Source organism: Ovis aries, chromosome 7, assembly GCF_016772045.2.
Source record: "Ovis aries strain OAR_USU_Benz2616 breed Rambouillet chromosome 7, ARS-UI_Ramb_v3.0, whole genome shotgun sequence".
Lineage (NCBI taxonomy): Eukaryota > Metazoa > Chordata > Mammalia > Artiodactyla > Bovidae > Ovis > Ovis aries.
The window spans coordinates 37,909,671-37,930,797 of NC_056060.1; the positions used below are offsets into that span (position 1 = coordinate 37,909,671).

The window sequence follows — 21,127 nt, forward strand, 5'->3', positions numbered from 1 at the left end:
GGTGCCTGAACAACAAGAATATGAAACACTTTACAGAGATTATCTCATTTTTAACTTTGCTCCAAATTTACACAAGAAGGAACTCACATTTCAGGAACTTTTACAGCTACTCAATGGTAGTGATGGGGGAAACAAAACACATCCAGATGCCCACAGAAACTCATGAGCTCTGCGCATATGAACTCAATTGCCACAAAGGAAAGGAGGATTGATTTTGAGTTGTTTAGAAAACAAACAAATAAAAATATCTAAAATATGAGGAAATGAACTTAGGCAGAAGAGTATTTTATATATATAGTGAGTGGGAAGTAGAACCCTCTCCTAAACACACTCCAACCTTTTTCTTGGGTCCTGCCATAAGTTAAAAAAAAAATTAGTAAAAATGGTATTCTAAGCTAATGATAACTGTAATAAAATTCAAAAGTTGCTTATAATTGTTTAAACAAAAGCTTTCCTTGAAATCAAATTAAAATGTGTTCATGTATAAAAAGGCTTTCAAATAATGATAAACAAGAACCGTCTTGAAACAAACCCTGAAATGTGCAGCAGGAGAGTATGTCACCATTAAAAAAATGCAAGCTTCAAAATGCCCAGAGTTCCAAATTCACACAACAATCACACAAAAATGGATATGGATCTCATGTCTATTTTTGAATACATCATCTGTCTTCATTAACAACTAACTAATACATCTATCATGCACTCATATTGATATCTGTGTAGGAGTCAAAATTTTACCAATTTTGAAAAAGTAAAAGTTATCTCAACAATGATATCATAATTAAGCATACAAAGCCACCACTCGTGTAGGTAAATCTACTTTCTTCTTGCTCAAAACATTTCTTCTCCCCTCTCTACCTTCTCAACTTTTAAGTATGTGTTTGTGTGCGTGTGTTCTGCAGAAGACAAAATTCATTAATGAGATGATTCTATTCAGGCTATTGCAATAAGGACAGCATTCTTTAATGAGAGACAACTCAGAAAAAAAGAAAGGAAGAAGACCTGAGATTATAGAGACAAGTAGACAGTGGAGTCTTATTGAGATTTTGTTTACACAAAGTAGTAGGCAAGACTGTATAATATAATGACTATAGGTACAAACATTGACAGCAAGCTTAAAAGCAAAGCAAAGGAATTATAAAAATCAGAATGGAGTCCTTTTAAGGAAGAGGTAGGAAAGGGGATCTGTGAATGATAAACAGGTCATTTCTAAGATGCAGGCAATTTTCACTTCTTATTCTGCATGATGTTTTCTCTTTGTAATTAATCTTTAAATTCTGTTTATGTTTTTATTGTTGTTACTGTTTAGTTTCTAAGTTGCGTCAGACTCTTTTGCAATCACATGGACTGTAGCCCACCAGGCTCCTCTGCCCATGGGACTTCCCAGGCAAGAATACTGGAGTTGGTTTGCCATTTCCTGCTGCAGGGAATCTTCCTGACCTAGGGGCTGAAACCACATCTCCTGCATTGGCAGAGAGATTCTTTACTGCTGAGCTACCGAGAAAGCCCAAATATGTTTTTATAAATCCTCTATGAATTCACAAGTAACAAAAGTTAATTTCATTTTAAAACTATAGCTTGTCAGTTGCTCTTCCACCACGTATTGAAACAGTCCATCATTTACTCAGTGATCTGTAATGCTACTTTTGTACTATATCAAGTATATATATAACTGAAAGGAAATGCTAAATTCAATTTGAAAATTTGATAGTAGATTAATATCTGACACACATGTAGAACTTCCTCAAATCAATAGACATTTGATTGTTAGCTCTTTAGGAAAATGACAAAAGACATAATCATTTCCAGAAGAGGAAAATAAGTGTCCTCAAATAACATGTATATGAATGTATTTAAAATCTTATAAACCCCAATATTCACTTTTTTAAGTCAATTTTTTAATAGAAGTTTTAGGGTCACGGAAAAACTGAACAGAGAGTATAGAGATTTCTCACATAGCTCCTTCCTTAATATTTATAGCCGTGTGCACTATCAACATCCCCCACCAGAAGAGGACATTTATTATAACTGATGAATCTATATTGACACATCATAATAACCAAAGTCCATAGTTCTCATTGTCATTCGCTCAGTATTATACATTCTCTAGGTTTGGACAAATTAATAATGAGATGTACCCATCATTATAACATCACACAGAGTATTTTCACTGCCCTGAAAATTCACTGTGCTCCTCCTATTTATCCTTCCACCACCACCCCTCACTGACACTAACTCCAGACAAATCATGATCTTTTTTAGTATCTCAATAGTTTTGCTTTTCCAGAATATCATACGTTTGGAATAATATACCTATGCATATAAGTTTCCTCTATCTCTTTTCATGTCTTGAGAGCTCATTTCTTTTCAGGGAGAAATACTATTGAAATGTCTGGATATACTAGTTTATTTATCTGTTCACCTACTAAAGAACATCTTGTTTTCTTCCATGTTTTGGCAATTATTAATAAAGTTGTTATACATATCCACACCTAGGTTTTCGTGTGAACACAAGTTTTGCACTCCTTTGTGTAAATACCAAGGAGCATGATTGCTTTAGTTTAGTTTTGTAAGACACCTCCAAACTGTGTTCCACAATAAGACACCATTTTGCATTCCTAATAGCAATGAATGAGAAGAGAGTTCCTATTGCTCCTCTTAGGAGAAGGCAATGGCACCCCACTCCAGCACTCTTGCCTGGAAAATCCCATGGATGGAGGAGACTGGTAGGCTGCAGTCCATGGGGTCGCTGAGAGTTGGACACGACTCAGTGACTTCACTTTCACTTTTCACTTTCATGCATTGGAGAAGGAAATGGCAACCCACTCCAGTGTTCTTGCCTGGAGAATCCCAGGGATGGGGAAGCCTGGTGGGCCGCCGTCTATGGGCTCGCACAGAGTCGGACACGACTGAAGCGACAGCAGCAGCAGCAGCAGCAGCAGCAGCAGCAGCAGCAGCAGCATTGCTCCTCTTCCTTACCAGTACTTGGTGTCAGTGTCCTAGGTTTTGGCCATTCTGATAAGTGTGAGTGGTATCTTACTGTTGCTTTAATTTGCATTCTCTGATGACAAATGATATGGAATATTTTTTATATGGTTATTTGGCATCAGTATGTCTTCTATAATATTTATTCTTGATAAAACTCTATGATGACTAGAAAAGGACTTATTTAATCTGATATAATGTAATGATGTATCTATTGAATCACACAGCAAATATAAAGCCAATGGTAAATGTTAAAGTCAATTCATAAAATTATCAGCAGAACAAAGATGTTTGCTCTATTGGGTTAGAAGTCTTGTAGGGCTTCTCAAATTCCTTTGAGCCTCTTCTTCCCTCTTGATTAACACCCCTCCATTTTCAGACTTAGACAAAATACATAATACAGATACAAACAATAGCATAGGACATGGGATCTGACTTCCAAAGTAGCCACTAGATAACATAAACCAGACGTTCCATCAAGAGTGGGACTTGCTGGAGAAAAGTAAGGAGCAGGAGAGGGCTAGATAAATTCTCCTCCCCTCTCTTCTGGAGAAGATTCTAGCATGTAGTCCCTCCTTCTCTGGAAGAGCCCCGCATGCCACACCTAATGATCAATCCACTAATTCCTTGTGGCTCATTGTAACACATTGCATTTATTGTATTTTGTTGTTTTTGCAACTTACCTTGCTTCACTTCCTTTTATTTGTCACTGTTACAATTGTAGGCTTGCTTGTACAGTAAGTTTCCCATAAATGAATGAGTTCTATTTTGACAGCACATTTGTAAGTTCAATTTGTAAGTCCAACAGAGTTAGCCTAGGTACTCAACTATCACAGTTGGCTATATAGTACTGTAATGTAGTAGGTTTAAAATACTTTTCACCCAAATAGTACATAAAAACAAATACAAAAATAAACATTTTAAATCTTACAGTACAGTACCTTGAAAAGTACAGTAGTACAGTACAGTATCTGGCATACAGGGCTGGCATCGAGTCAACAAACAAGAGAGTTACTGACTAGAGGAGGAGGGAGAGGTGGCGGGAGAAAGTGGAGCCAAAAGATCACTAGCAGTAGGAGACAGAGAACAAGCTGCGATTTCACTCACGCCTTACCTGATTGGACATGTAAGGGCACATTCCCATGTTTGAAAGTTTGTAAGTTGAAGGTTCATTTGTAGGGGACTTATTGTACCTTGCAAAAATAGTACTGAAACTGAGCAGGACCCGTTGGGCTTCCTGGGCATGGGAGGCTTTCTGTTCAGCCTCCATGATCTTCCTTGAGTTTTAAAGGACAGGGAAGGAAGGGGATGCAGAGGCAAGGGAGGAGCAGCCAAGAAACAATAGCACAATCTTGGGGTGGAGTCCTGGTTCCCCGTCAGGTAATACACAGAGCAATATCTTTGAGCTCTTCCACAGAACCAAAACCTCCCACCAAAGGGAAGAAGTTAACTAGTTGTCACCTTGTCTATTTAACTTATATGCAGAAACGATAATGTGAAATGCTGGGCTGGATGAATCACAGGCTGGGATCAAGATTACTGGGAGAAATATTAATATCAACAAACTCAAGTATGCAAATGATACCCCTCTAATAGCAGAAAGAGAAGAGAAACTAAACAGCCTCTAGGTGAGGGTGAAAAGTTGGTTTGAAGTTCAACATTTAGAAAACTAAGATCATGGCATTCAGTCCCATCACCTCATGGCAAAAAGAAGGGGGAAAAGTGAAAGCAGTGACAGATTCAATTTTCGTTGGGCCCCAAAGTCACCTCAGATCATGACTGCCATGAAATTAAAAGATGCTTGCTCCTTGGTAGGAAAACTGCTTTGCAGACAAAGGACCATGTAGTCAAAGCTAAGGCTTTTCCAGTAGTCATTTGATAGTCCCTGGAACTGCAAGGAGATCCTAAAGGAAACCAGTCAATCCTAAAGGAAATAAACCTTGAATATTCATTGGAAGGACTGATGTTGAAGATGAAGCTCCAATACTTTGGCCGTCTGATGCGAAGAGCTGATTCATTGGAAAAGACCCTGATGCTGGGAAAGACTGAAGGCAAAAGGAGCAGGGGGTGGCAGAGGATGAGATGGTTAGACAGCATCACTGACTCAATGGACAGGAATTTGAAACACTAAACTCCAGGAGATAGTGGAGGTCAAAGGAACCTGGCATGCTGTAGTCCATGGGGTTGCAAAGTGTCAGACATGACTTAAGAACTGAACAACAGCAGCCACACTGCATGATGAAGCCCTCTTCATCCCAGGAGACAGTCACAGTTTGCTCACCTGACGCCAGGTGATCTAGATTGAAGGAATGAGGGCCCTGCACACACCCTGATCCTTATCAGTAACCCCACTCCTTTACTATAAAATTCCTCACAAACTTCTCTGGGTGGGGACATATTGTTTTGCAGGCCTTAGCCAGCAGTGGTCCCCTTTGCCTGGCAAAACAATGAAGTTACTGTTTTCTACTTCACCCCAAACTCTTTCTGAGGTTTGATTTGGTGTCAGGGGACAGAGCCTGGATTCAGCTTCAGCTGAAAGCACATTGCTTGGAGCAAGAACCTCTTTCTACCCAAGTTTAAAGGCAGGAATACATTCCAGAATCATGAACCTCATTTTGATCATTTATACCAACTCTGAGTTGATCAATTTCTATATTGATAACCAGTCTAATACATTTTTGTTTTTGATACCCAAGAGAATCTTCCTCTTGATAATACATCTATCAGGAGATGAAATCCTGTGGTTTACTCCAATTCTCAGGAATTATGTCATAATATCTATTGACAAACCTTTCTTGCACTGAGATTGCTAAACCTCATTGGTCTTGGAATCCCCATAGTCTTTCTCCACCAGCCTATAATGATGCCTAGAACGTTCTTGAAATTGTATCAGTTCTACTGGCTTCTTATCAAGTGTTACTTGTCTCCATATTCTCTACCCTCTAAAAGTTTTACTCTCTGGAACTGGGACCTCATTCTAGTGACTATTTGTACATTTCACTACATCTTGGTCTGCCACATCCCACTATAGATACTCAGTATACTACACAGTTTCACTTAGTAACTATTTGATAGTTACTAACAGAAGACCATCTACCTTTTAAAAAGATGCTTCATATTTTCATGAACAATGCATTCATTTTTTGTTGGTAAGAATGAGCCTCATTATATTATTCAGACTGCATTTTGTTATAAGACCCCTCAAGAACATTATTGTAATCAGTTAGTAAGCTCAACCAGGTCTTCTAAAAGCAAATTTTAATTCACTCTTATTATAGGGTAAAATTTGTCAGTATTGCAATTCTTATTTTCTGCTCAAGATTCAAAACATAATGCTTAATTTTATAAACATTATAAATATTTAGGTGAATGATTCATACGTAAAATTTTTTGTTCCAGAAGAAGTGATTTTTTCTTTCTTCCTTTTAGTTGATTGGTATGTTATTAGATTGGATAGAATATGATACTACTGAATTTGCTAGAGTATTGACTTACTGACAATTTCCAATGTATGTGTGTATGTTGTCATATATATTCACATACAGAGAGAGAGAGAGAGAGAAAGAGAGAGAATGAGAGAATATTTCCAAATCAGAATTTAGCATGAAAACTTATTGTAATTGTGTGTGAACTGGTTGCCTTGGTAAGGTTAAGGTTAAGTCCAAAGTGAAAGACAATGTCTAGGCTAGCATTCTTTATGATCTTATGATTGGAGTCTATATGTTTTATGACTTTAATTTATACAGTTCATTATTACATTTTAATATACCGTTTAAAATGCGTGATGATAAATAAAAATTATTTTTCTAACTTGATCATAATTTTTCATGGTTCATCAAACCTATAAAAATATATACCAATATGCTCCTGTAAGTTATAAGTTGGAAATAGTAATTTTTTTTACCTTTTACATTTCTTTAAATAATTAATTTTTAATATTCCACACAAATAATTGTTTACTTAATTACAGTTATATCTAAGTGCTTCAAACAATATAGTAACAGGAAGTAAAAGGTTAAAATATGGCAAAATTGTACAAGCTGCAATAGTTATTTCACATAAATTTTAGGTGCTTTCAGTAGAAAATCAGAATTAACTTACCAGGGAATACTGAGTATGAAGGCTATTAGACATTTTCACACTTGGATTCAAGTATTTCATCATTATTGAGCTTACACAGAAAAAAATAGGTGTAATGTATACTTTAAATATGAATTTTTAAAATAACATAAAAAATATTTTGAGATTCTGCAATTAGAAGTAAGTATATTAATATTTTAGATTTCACTTCATGGTCAGGATAATTATATTAATAAGCATAGCTAATATGCAGTGAACTCCTTTAAAGTTCTAATCATTTATTAATAAATGATGACAATAAGCAACACTTATTCTGAGCATACTATGTAACAATAACTGTGTTAAATGCATATTCTCATAACTGTCACGATAAACTTCAGTTATGGTTGGGACTGTTTTGAAGTTTAGACAACTTAATAAGCCTCTGAAAGCTTCAATAACCTGCTCAAGGTGAAAGAGTATGTAGAGGACAGAACCAGAATCCAAATAAAAGTCTAGGTATTTCAAATGCTTTACTTTTTCAATAGCTTCACCAAACTAATTTTTGACATCTTCTTGATTTTAACAATCATTCCTATATCAGCTAGAGTTTGCTTAGGATATACTAAGTGTAATATGGAATAAGAAATGTATTTTAGGAATTAAACTTTGCAGACTAATGAGAACAGCTGGGAAAATAATTCTGAAGGGGATAGCAGGGTGATCAGACAAATGTCACCAACCAGGAACCATAATGAAGTCTACTGGATGCTACCGCCTCTCTCCTTGCAAGGGCCCTGAAATTATCCCAAGCCAGAAAGACAGGCAATAGGGAGGGAGAAATCTAAATGCAAAGTGAAGAGAAATATGGATAAACTTGATCCCATAGGCAAATGAAATTCATGAGGGCAAATGGAACTCCACAAGAACAATCTGGAATCCAAGTCTGTCTGTGTATCAAATTCCAACAGTGTTACTAAACACAAGTCTGTGCCCTTCAGCACAATTGCACACATGCCTGGCCTGGGTCTTGAAGAAAGTAAAGGGGGAAATCTAGCAGGGGCTATTAACTGAAGTGAGGACGTTGCCATCCATCAGTGAGGTGAGTCAGCATATCAAACACAACATTCATGAACTACAGAGGAGCCCGTGACTCTGCACCAACTTCAAGAGTATAATTGTTGTTGCTTTCCTTTTGCCTTCATGCAAATTTTGCAATGAAGGCAAATATCATTGCAAATATCATGCAAATTTCTTTGTGATCAAGCATCCTAGGAAGAAGAGAAACATATTTTCAGCTTTTGTAGAGTAAGATAACATAGTAAAAAGCCATTGCTTTGAACACAGTAATTTAGATCTAAATTTTGAAAGTAGGCAATGGAATTAAAAACCTTATAATATTTATGAAATCTGCATATATAAAGTAAGGTTAAGTTACATAGTATTTTTTTTCAAGGTACATACACCAGATTTTAAAATATCACAAAATTTCCACTTAGTAGGAAGACTATAAGTGTACTTCCAAATAAAATATAATTAGTTTCTGCCTATAATCTTAACTTTAGTCACATTTCTAGATTGCCTAGAAAACAAGAAATCTCAAGAGACCTAAAAATAGAAGCAAACAAACAGCAGCAAGTTGATATTGAAGCAGAAACCTGTGAATGGTTAGAGCATTCAAAGTGGAGGGGATATATTTTCCAGACTCACACCATAATATATAATCTTTACAGAACCTATATGTGTAGCAAAATCAGAAAGCTTAGCCTGAGAACTCCACAGTCTTGATCCCTCATGACAAAAGAAATTGGTTCCAGTATGATAGTGTCCCAGGGAACAGGAAAAATCCACTACAAATCCTTTCTGGTGGAAAAAATACCAAACATAGACCTTGGTATACTAGAGAATAACTTAAGCAAGATATACCTAAAAATAACAAATAATGTTAAAAGAAAACAAGCCAATATGAAATAAGAATGAAAGTAAAAGCAACAAATAATAAATTTAGATCCTCTATGATCTCAGATACTGAAATTATTAATTATAAAATTAAAGCAATAATGTATAAGAAGAAGGAAGAAAGACATATGGAATAAAGAAAAGGAGTAGTGAAAATGTTGCTATTTTCAGAAAAAGCTATAGCTTTTTAATGTATTTGGAATATAGAAAAGGGAATATAGTAGTTTTTGATGTTAGCAATACTAGACTTTTTGAGTTAATGAATTTTCTCTTTTGTTATAGATCATTGAACTTTGTTATAAATCACTGTGTCCTTGCTATGTAAAAATGTAACTTTATCACTATCTTAAGACTAAATAGATCCTAAGGGGAACATTGGTGAAGGGTTTTCATTTGTTGGGCTGATGTTTGCTGCTAAATCTCCATATTCCCTGACCTTATAATGAATATAACTAGCATGTAAGAGAAATAAGTATTAACCTTTAAGATTAATCATGTTAACCTTAGGTTGAATAAATTCCTTTCTTAGTTGTAACCCACTACACCCTCACCCTATAGGAATGCAACTTTATCTGGTACCTTCAGAGGGTGGCGCCTGGTTTAAGAAAAAACACCCTTGGAAAAAATAAGTTTTCTTGTTAACTGACCATTATCAGAAAGAGAGGGTCATAAAATATAAGCAGGCCTCATAGCCAGAAGATGATGTAAAACCCCTAAGACCTTTTTTTATACATTTATGTGAAGCACCTGATTTTGATAAAGGTCAGGACTGCTGATCCCTACGTGACTTTAAAATTTCCATTTGTCTCTATCTGTAACAAAAGGTATATAAGCAAAAAATAAAGAAATCAGATCAGTTTCTGAAAAGACTGATTCCCCTGTGTCGTTTCTCTCTTACTCCCCGTTTTTCTGGCTGAATTCCCATCTGGAGCATGGGTGCTCGCCACATCTACTTACTTGCCCTGGCTTCTAAGATCCGTGAGAGAGGGAGCCCAAGGTGGGGCACCCTCCGATATTCAAATGGGCGCCGGTGGCCAAACGTAGATGGTGCAAATTCCTTGTCTTGGAGTTTTATTAGTATCCCACGTAAACCAAGTTATTCAGCATCTTTTTCTCCACCAATATTTCCTACTACACTATCTGTTTCTAATCTCTCTATATATCTGTAATTAAATAAGTTTTTTCCTAGGATGCTGATTCTGTCTCCCCTTCGAATTACCCTGGATCCACTGGGGCTGGACCCCGGCACTACACATTGCATTCCAGGAAGGTTCAGTGGAGGATGGCATACAGGTATCCTGTGGCATCTCAATGCCACAGGAGCTAACTGCTGGCTCTCAATTTTATCTTTGCTTCAAGAGACTGAGAACACTTTCCAAGCTGGAGTCAGTAGAAGTAGCCTAGGGTTAGCCTGGCCAGACTGTGTACAGTTTTGACCCTCTTGTGTTATAATTCCAAGCTTAGAAACCTGCCTCGGTAGAAAGCTTTTGCTTTTATTTGTTTTTTTTTTTTTTTCAATATTGCATTGGGCACTCTTACCCTCTGGTTATTGTAAATAGAAAAATTTCAGTCATATTTCCTTAGATATAATTTTTTCCTTCCAATCATTTGCTTCTGCAATTTTTTTCTGCCTAATTACATTGCAATATGACCAGAGGCTCAGTACCCCTATTGTCTGGGTCACATGCCAGTTGGTTTCTTCAGTGCTCTAAATAGAGCAACCAGGTGTTTAGTTTTTTTTTTAGATTTTATATATATATATAATATAATATATATAATCTAAAAAAATACATATATATATTCCTATATAATAGACATATATATATATATCTCCACAAAAATATAAAAATCCGAATATTTTCTAAGCACTATAAAAGTTAGATTAAGGTAAAAATCTTCCCTAACACATACATACACACACACACATACACACACAAACACACACACACACAACAGGACCAAATGTTTAAAATAGACTTCTAACAAACATTCCAGGGAAAATTATTACAGTATTATAAGTCTCTTCTAAAATAGAAAAGAGGGAACAGTATATACTAACTCAATTTATGAGGCAAGAATATCTTTGAAATGAACACAAAATAATAGTATAATATCAAACTTATTCAAGCTGAGTGTTTAAAAAATTGCACAACCAAATTAGATTTATCCCATGAACAAATGGGTGGTTTATTATGTAAAAATATATTAATGCAAACCACGTCATTTAGATATTACTACAGAAAAACTTAAAGTCATCTAAACAGATGCACAAAGACATGAAAAATATTCAACTTTCAGATTTGAAAGACTGAAGAGAGAAAAAAGAAAAGAAATAAAAGAAGCTAATTTTGGCCAAAATTGAAAATTTCAAAATTTTTTTATCCTATGGAAGAATATCTGTCACAAATACACAAGGAATATCATCCTTAAAAGTGGGAGGTTAGAGGCAATTTTTTAAAGTTCAAGATTAATGTAAAAATATTGTTCACTGTTGCTGCTGCTGCTGCTGCTGCTGCTGCTGCTGCTGCTGCTGCTGCTGCTAAGTCGCTTCAGTCGTGTCCGACTCTGTGTGACCCCATGGACAGCAGCCCACCAAGTTCCTCTGTCCATGGAATTCTCTAGGCAAGAGTACTGGAGTGGGTGCCATTTCCTTCTCCATTCACTCTTACTATTTATATTCAAATCATATAGAATCATCATATGATTTAAATCATGTAGAAGCAACAAGAAGAATAAGAAATGTATTAAAATATAAATATTTGAAAGCAAATGGCAAAATTATTAATATTAGCAGATATTTTGATGTCTATGCAAAATATGCAAGAGAATCAACAGAAAGACTATTAAAGAGTTAGTAAAAGAGCACTCTTAAAACGTAATAAGTAAGATAACCTTTTCAATACCAACAGAAAAAACATAAGGCATCTATAAGAGCAAATCTAACAGAAGATGTGTAAAACAATAATGGAGAAAATTATAAAGTATATATTGAAAAACATTAAAGGAGACCTAATAAATTAGAGGTACAATTTGGAAAGACGAAGACTCATTTTCATAGAGATGTCAATTCTCAGATTACTCAAGAAAGTTACCATAAATCCAATAAAAACCTTATTAGGTATTGTTGAGTGTGATAATTTGACAAGCTGTTTATTAAATTTATCTGGAAGGGGAAAGTTCCAAGAATAGTCCTGACATAATGAAAATAATGAGCTGCAAAAGCTTGCTTTCAAAGGGAAAATATTTTAAAGTTATCATAATTAGCTAGTCATATGGGGAAGAAATGGCTCTCTTGGTAAACTATACAAAACAACAAATTTCCACAGGTTAAAGATTAAATCTGAGTAGTAAAATTTAATCTTTATAAATAAATCAGAGTACTAGATTTCAATAGCAGGATAGATATAATTTCTTAAACAATACAGGAAAAAATGCTAGCAACTAAAAAAAATTGATAAGTTCTACTACACTATAACTAAGAATATATGTATTGCAATCTATTATTTATTAGTTATCTGTTATTACATAACAGTTCAGCACAAATTTGGGGTCTTAAAATATACACATTTGTGTTATCTGTTGCTGTGAGTCAGGCATCTGAGCATAGCTTATCCTTAGTCTTCTGTAAAGTTGCAAAGTGTTGGCTAAGGCTGAGTTTTCACCTGGAAGCTGGACTTGGGAAGGGTCAACCTAGAGATTCATTCAGTTTGTTGACAGCTTACTTACTGGTAGCTCTAGGACTCCTAGCAGTTTGCCTCTTCAAACCCAGTAAGGAGAACCAGACTCCAGAAATTTTAGTAGGAAAATAGACATTTTCCTACCATAGTCTTATATGTAGTATCATAGTTCTGGGAGTGACATTCCATCACTTTGGTTATACTTTGTTAGTTAGAAATATTAATAAGTCACAGGTCCTACCCACACTCAAGGGGAAGAGATTATACATGGGCATGAAATATCTGGAGGTAGGAATCTAGAGAGTCTCATAAAAGTCTGTCTGCCACAGGTTTGTACATTTTGAATTACAATAACTAAATAGATACCTTTGACTTGAAACTCCAAAATATAAATTAAAAAATTACTAACACCATTTAATCTCTTGTGTGTACCTTCCATAGACCATGTCTATTACTCCCATGCCACACTATGTCCCTCCTAACCAACCATTAGCGTGAATTTTTGTCCTTAGCATCCTTTAAGAAAACTAGATTTATCTTATTTTATACTTTTTTCCTCTAGTTTTCCTTGTTTGTTAGCTTAAAAAAGTGCATTACATTATTTACAGTCTTTTATTTCTTTTTACTTAACACTTTATTTCTTATGTAAGTCTCATAGAGATTTATTTATGCTGTATCTGTAGTTCATATATTTTCACTTGTATATATCTCCCATTGTGAGTATACTCCAGTGATTATATTCATGGATTTATCTTAGGAATTAGGAGTTAGTTTTGGGTTTTCTTCACTTTTTGTTATGATGAACAGTGATATAAAAGCTCTTGCATACATCTTCTGATTCATTATTGGGTTTTTCTAGTATAGATATCTAAAAGTGGTATTTCTTTCTCTTAGGGCACAAGCCTCTTCAAATTTATTATGTAATTTTAAAATTGTTTTCTGAAGTTAGAGGGTTGATAGACCTCAAGTTCATTAATTCATTCAATAAGTAGTGGTGGCACTTGTCACAAATGTGTCATTAGATGTAGTTAAGAATCAATTTTCTATAACCTCAAATTTGCTTTTTAAATAAACTAGGTTTGGACTTTGTACATACTATTATATTTTGATGATTTTCTATTATTTATAATGTCTTGAAAAATATATACAATGTGGAAATGGCATTTTTATCAATAATCCAGCTTTGCTTCAAGAACATGACTTGTAACCACAGAGCAAGTAGTTCATAAATTGAAGCAGTCCATTGTACATAAATCAAATCCTTACCAACTAGACAGAAAATAAAATTAATAGACATTGTTTATGGGTAATTTGAATAGAGCCACATGAACATGGGCTTCAATGATAGAAATTTAAAGCATGCTCACACTTAAGGTGCTCAGATATGATAGAAAAGTAGAGGGGCCACAGGTAAATGGAAGTTGTTTAGAAACAATATGGAAATTTCTTTTTGTTGAATGAGGTTTTATTTTAGTCTGGTGAAATTCCAGTGCCTTCTAAATTTTAGTAATTCAGGCATTTACTGGCATGGTGTGCAGAATTTTTTCATCCAAATGGTTTGACAGGAGAAATATTGAAGTGAACATGAAATTTTATTTTCCTGGAAAAACTACCAGCTGTGTTCCAGTGAAACCATATTGCTTTTACATTAGCATGTTTCGTTAATAATACCTAACCCTCATCTGTAACTTTTCAATCACTTTCAATTCCTATTCAAACCTCCCATCTGTTACTCTAAAGCAGCCTAGACTAATAGTTTCAGTTTCTTACAGCAGGAAAGAAGAGATTTCCTGCTCTTATTCCCCTAGCTGACCCTCCTTCATTCCTTGATTATGTATTACTGACAACAGAATGTGAGCATAGACAATATTCACTGTGTTAAATGAAGACTTCAAGGCACAGAAAACTAGTTCTTTTTCAGTACTGCTGGTGATCTTTACAGCACTGCCTCCTGGTTCTTTACGGATCTGATGTCCAAATGCTCACTCTTATGAGGTCTTTTTGTAGGTTCTTTAGAAGAGACTGGAGTTCCTCTCCCTATTAAATCCCCTCAAGAGAAATCTGGTTAAAGCATGGCTTATTCCATGCCTTTAGCTGCCCCCACAGAGGAGGTCTCCGAGGGCACTGAATCAGCCGTGTTACATAAAGAACCAGAATGGCCCCCACATCATGGGATATTTAAGTCTTATCCTTACTATGCCAGAAGTTGAGGACTGCCCCCGAACACACTATCTCAGTTCCACCATCTCTTTCCTGTCTTCACCCCCAGTACCGTCTTCTTGTTTGTGATGGTGGTGGTGGTGGTGGTGATGGTGGTCAGTGACTCACAGCATTCAGGTAAAAGAAAATCATCACTGGGAATTCCCTGGCTGTCCAGTGGTTCGGACTCTGCTTTCGCTGATGAGGAGATAGGTTCAATCCCTCTTTGGAGAACTGACTGCAAGTCATGTGGTGTGGCCAAAAAAAAAAAAAAAAAAAAAGTCACCATTTCCTAACAATTCAACGTCCCTTTCCCTACTCCATTCAGCCAGAGAGGGGAAAGGATTCTTGTTCCTTTAAGAACTCTGCATTTGTGCAAAAGGCACCATCCTCCTTCACAATCTCTAATATTTCTCTTCATCAGTGACCAGTCATTTTAGGACAACAGGGAGTTTAATGAATAGGACATTTGAAGAGTTTAATAATATTATTCTAAAAATACAATAGTTGCTACCGAATATAGACCTATTATTTAAGTATTTGGAGCATACAAATACCAATAACTCTCAGGTGACATTTTAACATATAATTAAACTCTGATAATTAGCTGATTGGGTAATTATTACATAACAACATAAAAGTTGTCAAGACATGTATGAGCAGAACACAAATTTATATTTCTAGAATTTATATTATTTAAATTTTCAGTATTAACATATATACAAAATTTGTATTTCTAGATGTTATATTAAAAATTCTTCATCTTGATGATCACAGTCATTTTACCTATAACTATTTGAGATCCACACCAGTAAAAGATAACCAGAGCTGCTATGAAACATGTGGAAGCTTATTTCTACATGATTTGTTTTAAAGTTAAAATTTCCAGAAGTAGATAATTTTTAGTATGATATTAAGACAGCTTCTGGGTGAATAAACTGAAACAAAACAGGATCAAAAAATCTCCTTCTCCAATATATAATGAAGTGAATGATATAGAAAAAGAAATACATCTAAAATCCACCAAGGAAAGGGTCATGTCATAAATTTAGGAGTGAAGACATAAAATGAAGACAGTATTCTCACGTGTTCTTCTAGCACTATTTTTTTACTTAAAAATTTGACTTCAATAAAATGTATATATTAAGAAAAAATTCTGGCTAAATAGCTTTAATATAATTAGTATAATTATATATTTTGAGGTGTGGGGAGAAATAATAGATTATATAATAATGATTTATGAAATTACCTCGTCAAACTCTTAGAAGCATTCCTAAAGAAACATGAAATTGTAAAATGTCTCAAAAATGTCCTAATATGGAGAGTAATGTACTGTGCATATAAGTTGTTACATAAGGGAAAACTAGGAAAATCCATGGACAGGTGTAGCTCCAAACAACACCAAAGATCCTCAGTATTTGGACATACCATTTTCTAGGGTTCCTCACTGAATAGGAACAAGGTCAGGATAAAAAAGACACCATAGATAGATGAGCAGACTGCACACTTGAAAGACAGGAGTGAGCTGTGATGTTAGAATATTTAAGGGGATTTCAGAAGAGGTATCTGTCATCCATCAAAGGCTGTAACTATTAATCCTTCAATTTCTCTCCTATCCTTATCTCTCTCATCCTGAGGGTATGGAAAAGAAGATAGATAGCAATACCCAGTCCTCAAACAATGCCACCCAAAGAGAAGGCTAAATGAACCAAAAACTGCAAAAACTTTGTGAAAGGGTGACTAGAGATGTTCCACCATTTAATCTTTCAGAATTAATATAAGGTCTGGGTAGAACAGTATATATGTCACACATATGTAGTATGAAAATAATGTCAGGACATCTATATAATCAGTCTCTTGAGAAAAAGGAGAGGAGAAGTAAAGAAAGAAGTAATAAATATTGAATGGAAAAGATAGGTAAGGTAAATAGAATAACTAGTTTGGAAGGAAAACATAGATAATGAAACAAATCTCCATAGTGAATAATAATCATATGTAGAGGATAACTGGTAAAGCATAACATTTTTCAAAAAAAGTTCCAAAAAGAGATGACAAAATAAAAAAATATGAAAATGGAAATTTATAAAACTAAATATAACAACAAAAACTCGAACCAGAATATTGAATCCAAGTCAAACTAGAACTCGAAATTATACAACCAGAGGGAATTATGGTTGCAAAACAGAATATTAAGGTTATATATCATGAAAAAAGTAACACTACAAGCAACAATTAAGAGAGAGGCAGGAACAAATGTAACAACAATAACTTCAGATTCAACTGTTCTAAGTTAACATTGATTCATATGTACTTATGTGCAAGCCACAATCCTATTCATTTTCTCAATGAATTATCTCATATAGTCCTAAAAACAACCTATAATTATTGAATTATTATTAATGGTGCAATATACTTTTGGCTTTACTAATTTTTACATTATTTACTTAAAAAAAGAATATGTAGATATTCTTGGGAAAACAATGAAGTCATTACTCTAAAATAAAAAAGTGCATGTTATTAATATAAAGGCAGGAGATGATGGGGACTAAATGATCTCTCATCTCAATCCGTAGGTCAGTAGTTGACACTCTTTAGGAGACAGAAAGCCCAACTTGAATTGTGTCAGGGCAGGCAGTACAAAGCTGCTAAAGTAGAAATAAAATGCCTGCCAATACTACTGATAACCAATTCATGTAAGAGCTGGTGTATATTTTCATAAAAATTAAGGATTCTAGGCGGGGTTTGCTTAATATAATTCCCTATTTTGAGAGAAGGAAAGAAATGGTGGATTATATAATAATTATTGGTGAAATATGCTTTTCAAAACTAAATTGGAATGATACATGGTCTATTTCCTAAGAGATTCAGCCAGTATTTTCCATAAAATCTGAAGAACTCCAACAACTAAATCAGAGAGTTTTGCAAGGCAATATTTGCTTGAATTTAGTCAACTGTACTTGGGTTTTTATTTTAAATAAGCAGAGAGTTCTGTTTCATTGCAGTAGTGGATGAAATTCTGAATACATATGTTCCAAAATTAAAATTTCCATTTTGAATAGAAATTGAAAAATAATGAAGAGCTCTACAATATAAAATTAAATTTCAGTTCAAGTGTCTTATCAATTTTTAATAACTTGAAAATAGGAAAATGCTGATAAAACAAAATTATGGCTTGCAGAACATGTTAGCATGCTGTTTGTTAAGAAAAACAAGTGAAAATGTTCTATCAAAGTTAAAGGAAATAAAATTTATATATAATAACTTGTTATTACAACTGAAACTGAAGGGAAAAGTCAATAAATAAATCTTGATGACACCTTCCTACTAGATGTTTAATGTACTAATTTTTCATTTTTAATTCACCTTTCGTTCACCTATCTATATGCAGTAACAGTCATAGTTACCAACCTTTTAGAGCAAAGACATTCATGGGCTTATGCATCCTGTATTTAGTGAGTATAGAGTTCCACATATGAAGGTTAAAATGTTTAGAAAGTTTGAGACCAAAGATAAGGATAAATAATGAAGATAGAGAATATTTTCAAAGCTGCATCATATTTGTATTAACATGTGACCAAGGAAGTGCTTTCTTTGGCACTGTGATTTTTCTGAAGTTGAGGGATTTTTTTTTTTTTAAAGATTATGTGGTAAAAAATTAACAGGACTGGACAGGAGTCAGAAGATCTGGCTCTTTCATTGCAAGTTGCACAGTACTTAATCTCCTAGAAAATTTCAGGAGATTTAAAGTATTAATATCAAGTAAAACATGTCAAGTGCTACTTAAGCTGAAAGGTCCTTTCTATATATTCATGTAATTTAGTACCTGCTATTCTTTTTGTTTGAGCTTCCCTGGTGGCTCAGCAGTAAAGAACCTGCCTGCCAATACAGGAGATGCAGGAGAGGCAGGTTTGATTCCTGGGTCGAGAAGATCCCCTGGAAAAGGAAACGGCAACCCACTCCAGTATTCTTCCTTGGAAAATCCCACAGACAGAGGAGTCCAGTGGGCTACAGTCCGTGGGGTCACAAAGAGTCAGACAGGACTGAAGCAACTAAACCACTGCCATCCTTCTTGTTTAGGTATAATAATAACTATAGCTTAAAACAGCAACTTACCTTAAAAATACACAAGTAGGTAATATAGTAAGAGCAGAAAAGATGTATCAAGGCACGCACAAAATTTTAAGATTGACATAGGAATTTTAACTAAATGAAAATAATTTTAAAAGGATGTCTTTAGATACTGCTTATTTAGTATTCCTTTTGTTCCTTAAATACAATGACTTCGAAAATGAGTAGTTATAGAAAACTGAGGGCACTGTTTGCAGGATTGAAATTTAGAAAACTAAATAACATTAAGAACCAGAATTTTAAAATGTAGTAGAGACCCAGAACCTTTAGCTTAAGTAATTTCTAAAATAAAACATAACAACAACTAAAAACCCCACTTGTATGCACAACATAATTCTAATGTAGGGCAAGCACCGACAGCTTGCAAATTATCTCTGGGATCTTTTAAATCTGCACAGATATCTGATTTAGTGTCATTTTCTTTTCTGTTCATTCTACTGGGACTCAGGTCAAGCAATATGAACTTGGATGTCATCCTATGACCTTTCTGTGATGAAGAAAAGATTGGATTGTCCTCTCTTGAGTGTGAGATAATGAAAGGCTTGTCTGGGGAAATCTTTTGCAGTGATCCCCAATTGTCCCAAGGCTGATAGTTGGAGTTGATAGGTAGTTCTAAAAGACAATGTGCAGAAATGTATCAGGAAAACCTAAGCAACAAGTTTAAGAATAGATTTTTTAGTTTCAAAGAGATCATAGTTGAAACACGACTAATGTCTACCATGATTCTCATTCCTATTATTTTCTATAACAGTAATTCTTTTCTGTAAACCTCAGATTCTTCTCTACTTTTTTATTCAAGGTAATAACTGTGTAATTTATGACTTCTCTAAAAACAAAACTTCTTACATATTTCCCTTGGCTCCCTAGGTTAACAGCGTGAATTAGAACTGCAATAGCTTTCCCTATGAATGGCATTCAAATCATTCACTTGAAAGTAAATTATCATTTGTTATTAAAATTCTTTCTGATAATTTTAATAGAAAAATTATTTCTCTAGTAGTCTAGTTTTAAAAATTGGATATTTTTAAAATATTAAAAAATTAACAATTACTTTTTTGCCAGTAAATACAATTTATTGGTGAGCAAAATTTAGACCAGCATGGCCAAATTTGGCAGTGTTGTCAAAGACCTCAGGAGTGCAGAGCTCGCCACTTGTCCAAAGGTCCACGGTTGGGGACGTATTTGACTCCGCAACCATCGGGAATGAGGCGCTTCTTAGCCACTTTGTCTTCAAATTCATCAGCATTAAACTTGGTAAAGCCCCACTTCTTGGAGATATGAATCTTCTGGCGCCCAGGGAACTTGAACTTGGCCCTGCGTAAAGCTTCAATCACGTGTTCCTTGTTCTGAAGCTTGGTGCGGATAGACATGATGACTTGACCAATGTGGACTCGGGCCACCGTACCCTGGGGCTTTCCGAAGGCACCTCGCATACCTGTCTGAAGCCTGTCAGCCCCAGCACAGGACAACATCTTGTTGATGCGGATGACATGGAATGGATGGAGTCGCACTCGGATGTGAAAGCCATCTTTGCCACAACTTTTCACCATGTACTTGTTGGCACAAATTCGGGCGGCCTCTAGCGCTTCAGAAGAGAGCTGCTCATATTCATCAGACACCATGTGGCCACAGAGTGGGAACTCATCCACTTTGGCCTTCTTCCGACCCAGGTCAAAGATGCGGATCTTGGCATCGGGGACACCTCGGCAGAAGCGAGACTTTGGGTAAGGCTTATTCTTGCAGTACCGGTAACAACGGGCAGGGCGGCGGCCCATGACAACACGAAGAATCTCAGCAGTGCGTAGTAGTGAAGGAGGCGCTCGCGCTCACGCCTGCGCATGCGCTATATGTACATTGCCCCTCTAGGTGCGGGAACCATAGAGGACTTGAAGACTCTCTTTCACAACATCCCCACCATAGATGCAGGTATACTCTACGCATGCGTATAGGAGATTTGAAAAATGAGCAGGACGGAGAGGCTACTGAATATATTGGCATGCGGGCATCCTGGTGAAGCAGTGGATTTTCCAGCAGCGGCCCTGTAAGGCTGTTTCCTTCCTCCTGTTTATCTTGAGCCTAGAATGTTTGCCCTAAGGTTTGTCATAGGTATAAAAGATGTA

The 21,127-nt window shown here is 35.4% G+C and overlaps 1 protein-coding gene across 2 annotated transcripts; it reads right to left on the reverse strand.

The window, feature by feature from the left end:
- Positions 1 to 20,137: 20,137 nt before the first annotated feature.
- RPL10L (ribosomal protein L10 like) lies at positions 20,138 to 20,782 on the reverse strand. Of its 2 annotated transcripts, XM_027972200.1 has the most exons (2): positions 20,674 to 20,782; positions 20,138 to 20,592 (listed from the first exon to the last, which is right to left on the reverse strand). In XM_027972200.1, exons 1-2 carry the CDS (start codon positions 20,780 to 20,782, stop codon positions 20,138 to 20,140), a joined length of 564 nt encoding a protein of 187 aa, XP_027828001.1. The 2 variants fall into 2 exon arrangements, with proteins under 2 accessions (XP_027828001.1, XP_004010542.1); XM_004010493.4 differs by having other exon boundaries at positions 20,138 to 20,782.
- Between the last annotated feature and the right edge of the window lie 345 nt (positions 20,783 to 21,127).

Excerpts from the sequence above, each read along its gene's own strand:
- RPL10L (XM_004010493.4), bottom strand. The coding sequence starts at position 20,782 with ATGGGCCGCCGCCCTGCCCGTTGTTACCGGTACTGCAAGAATAAGCCT.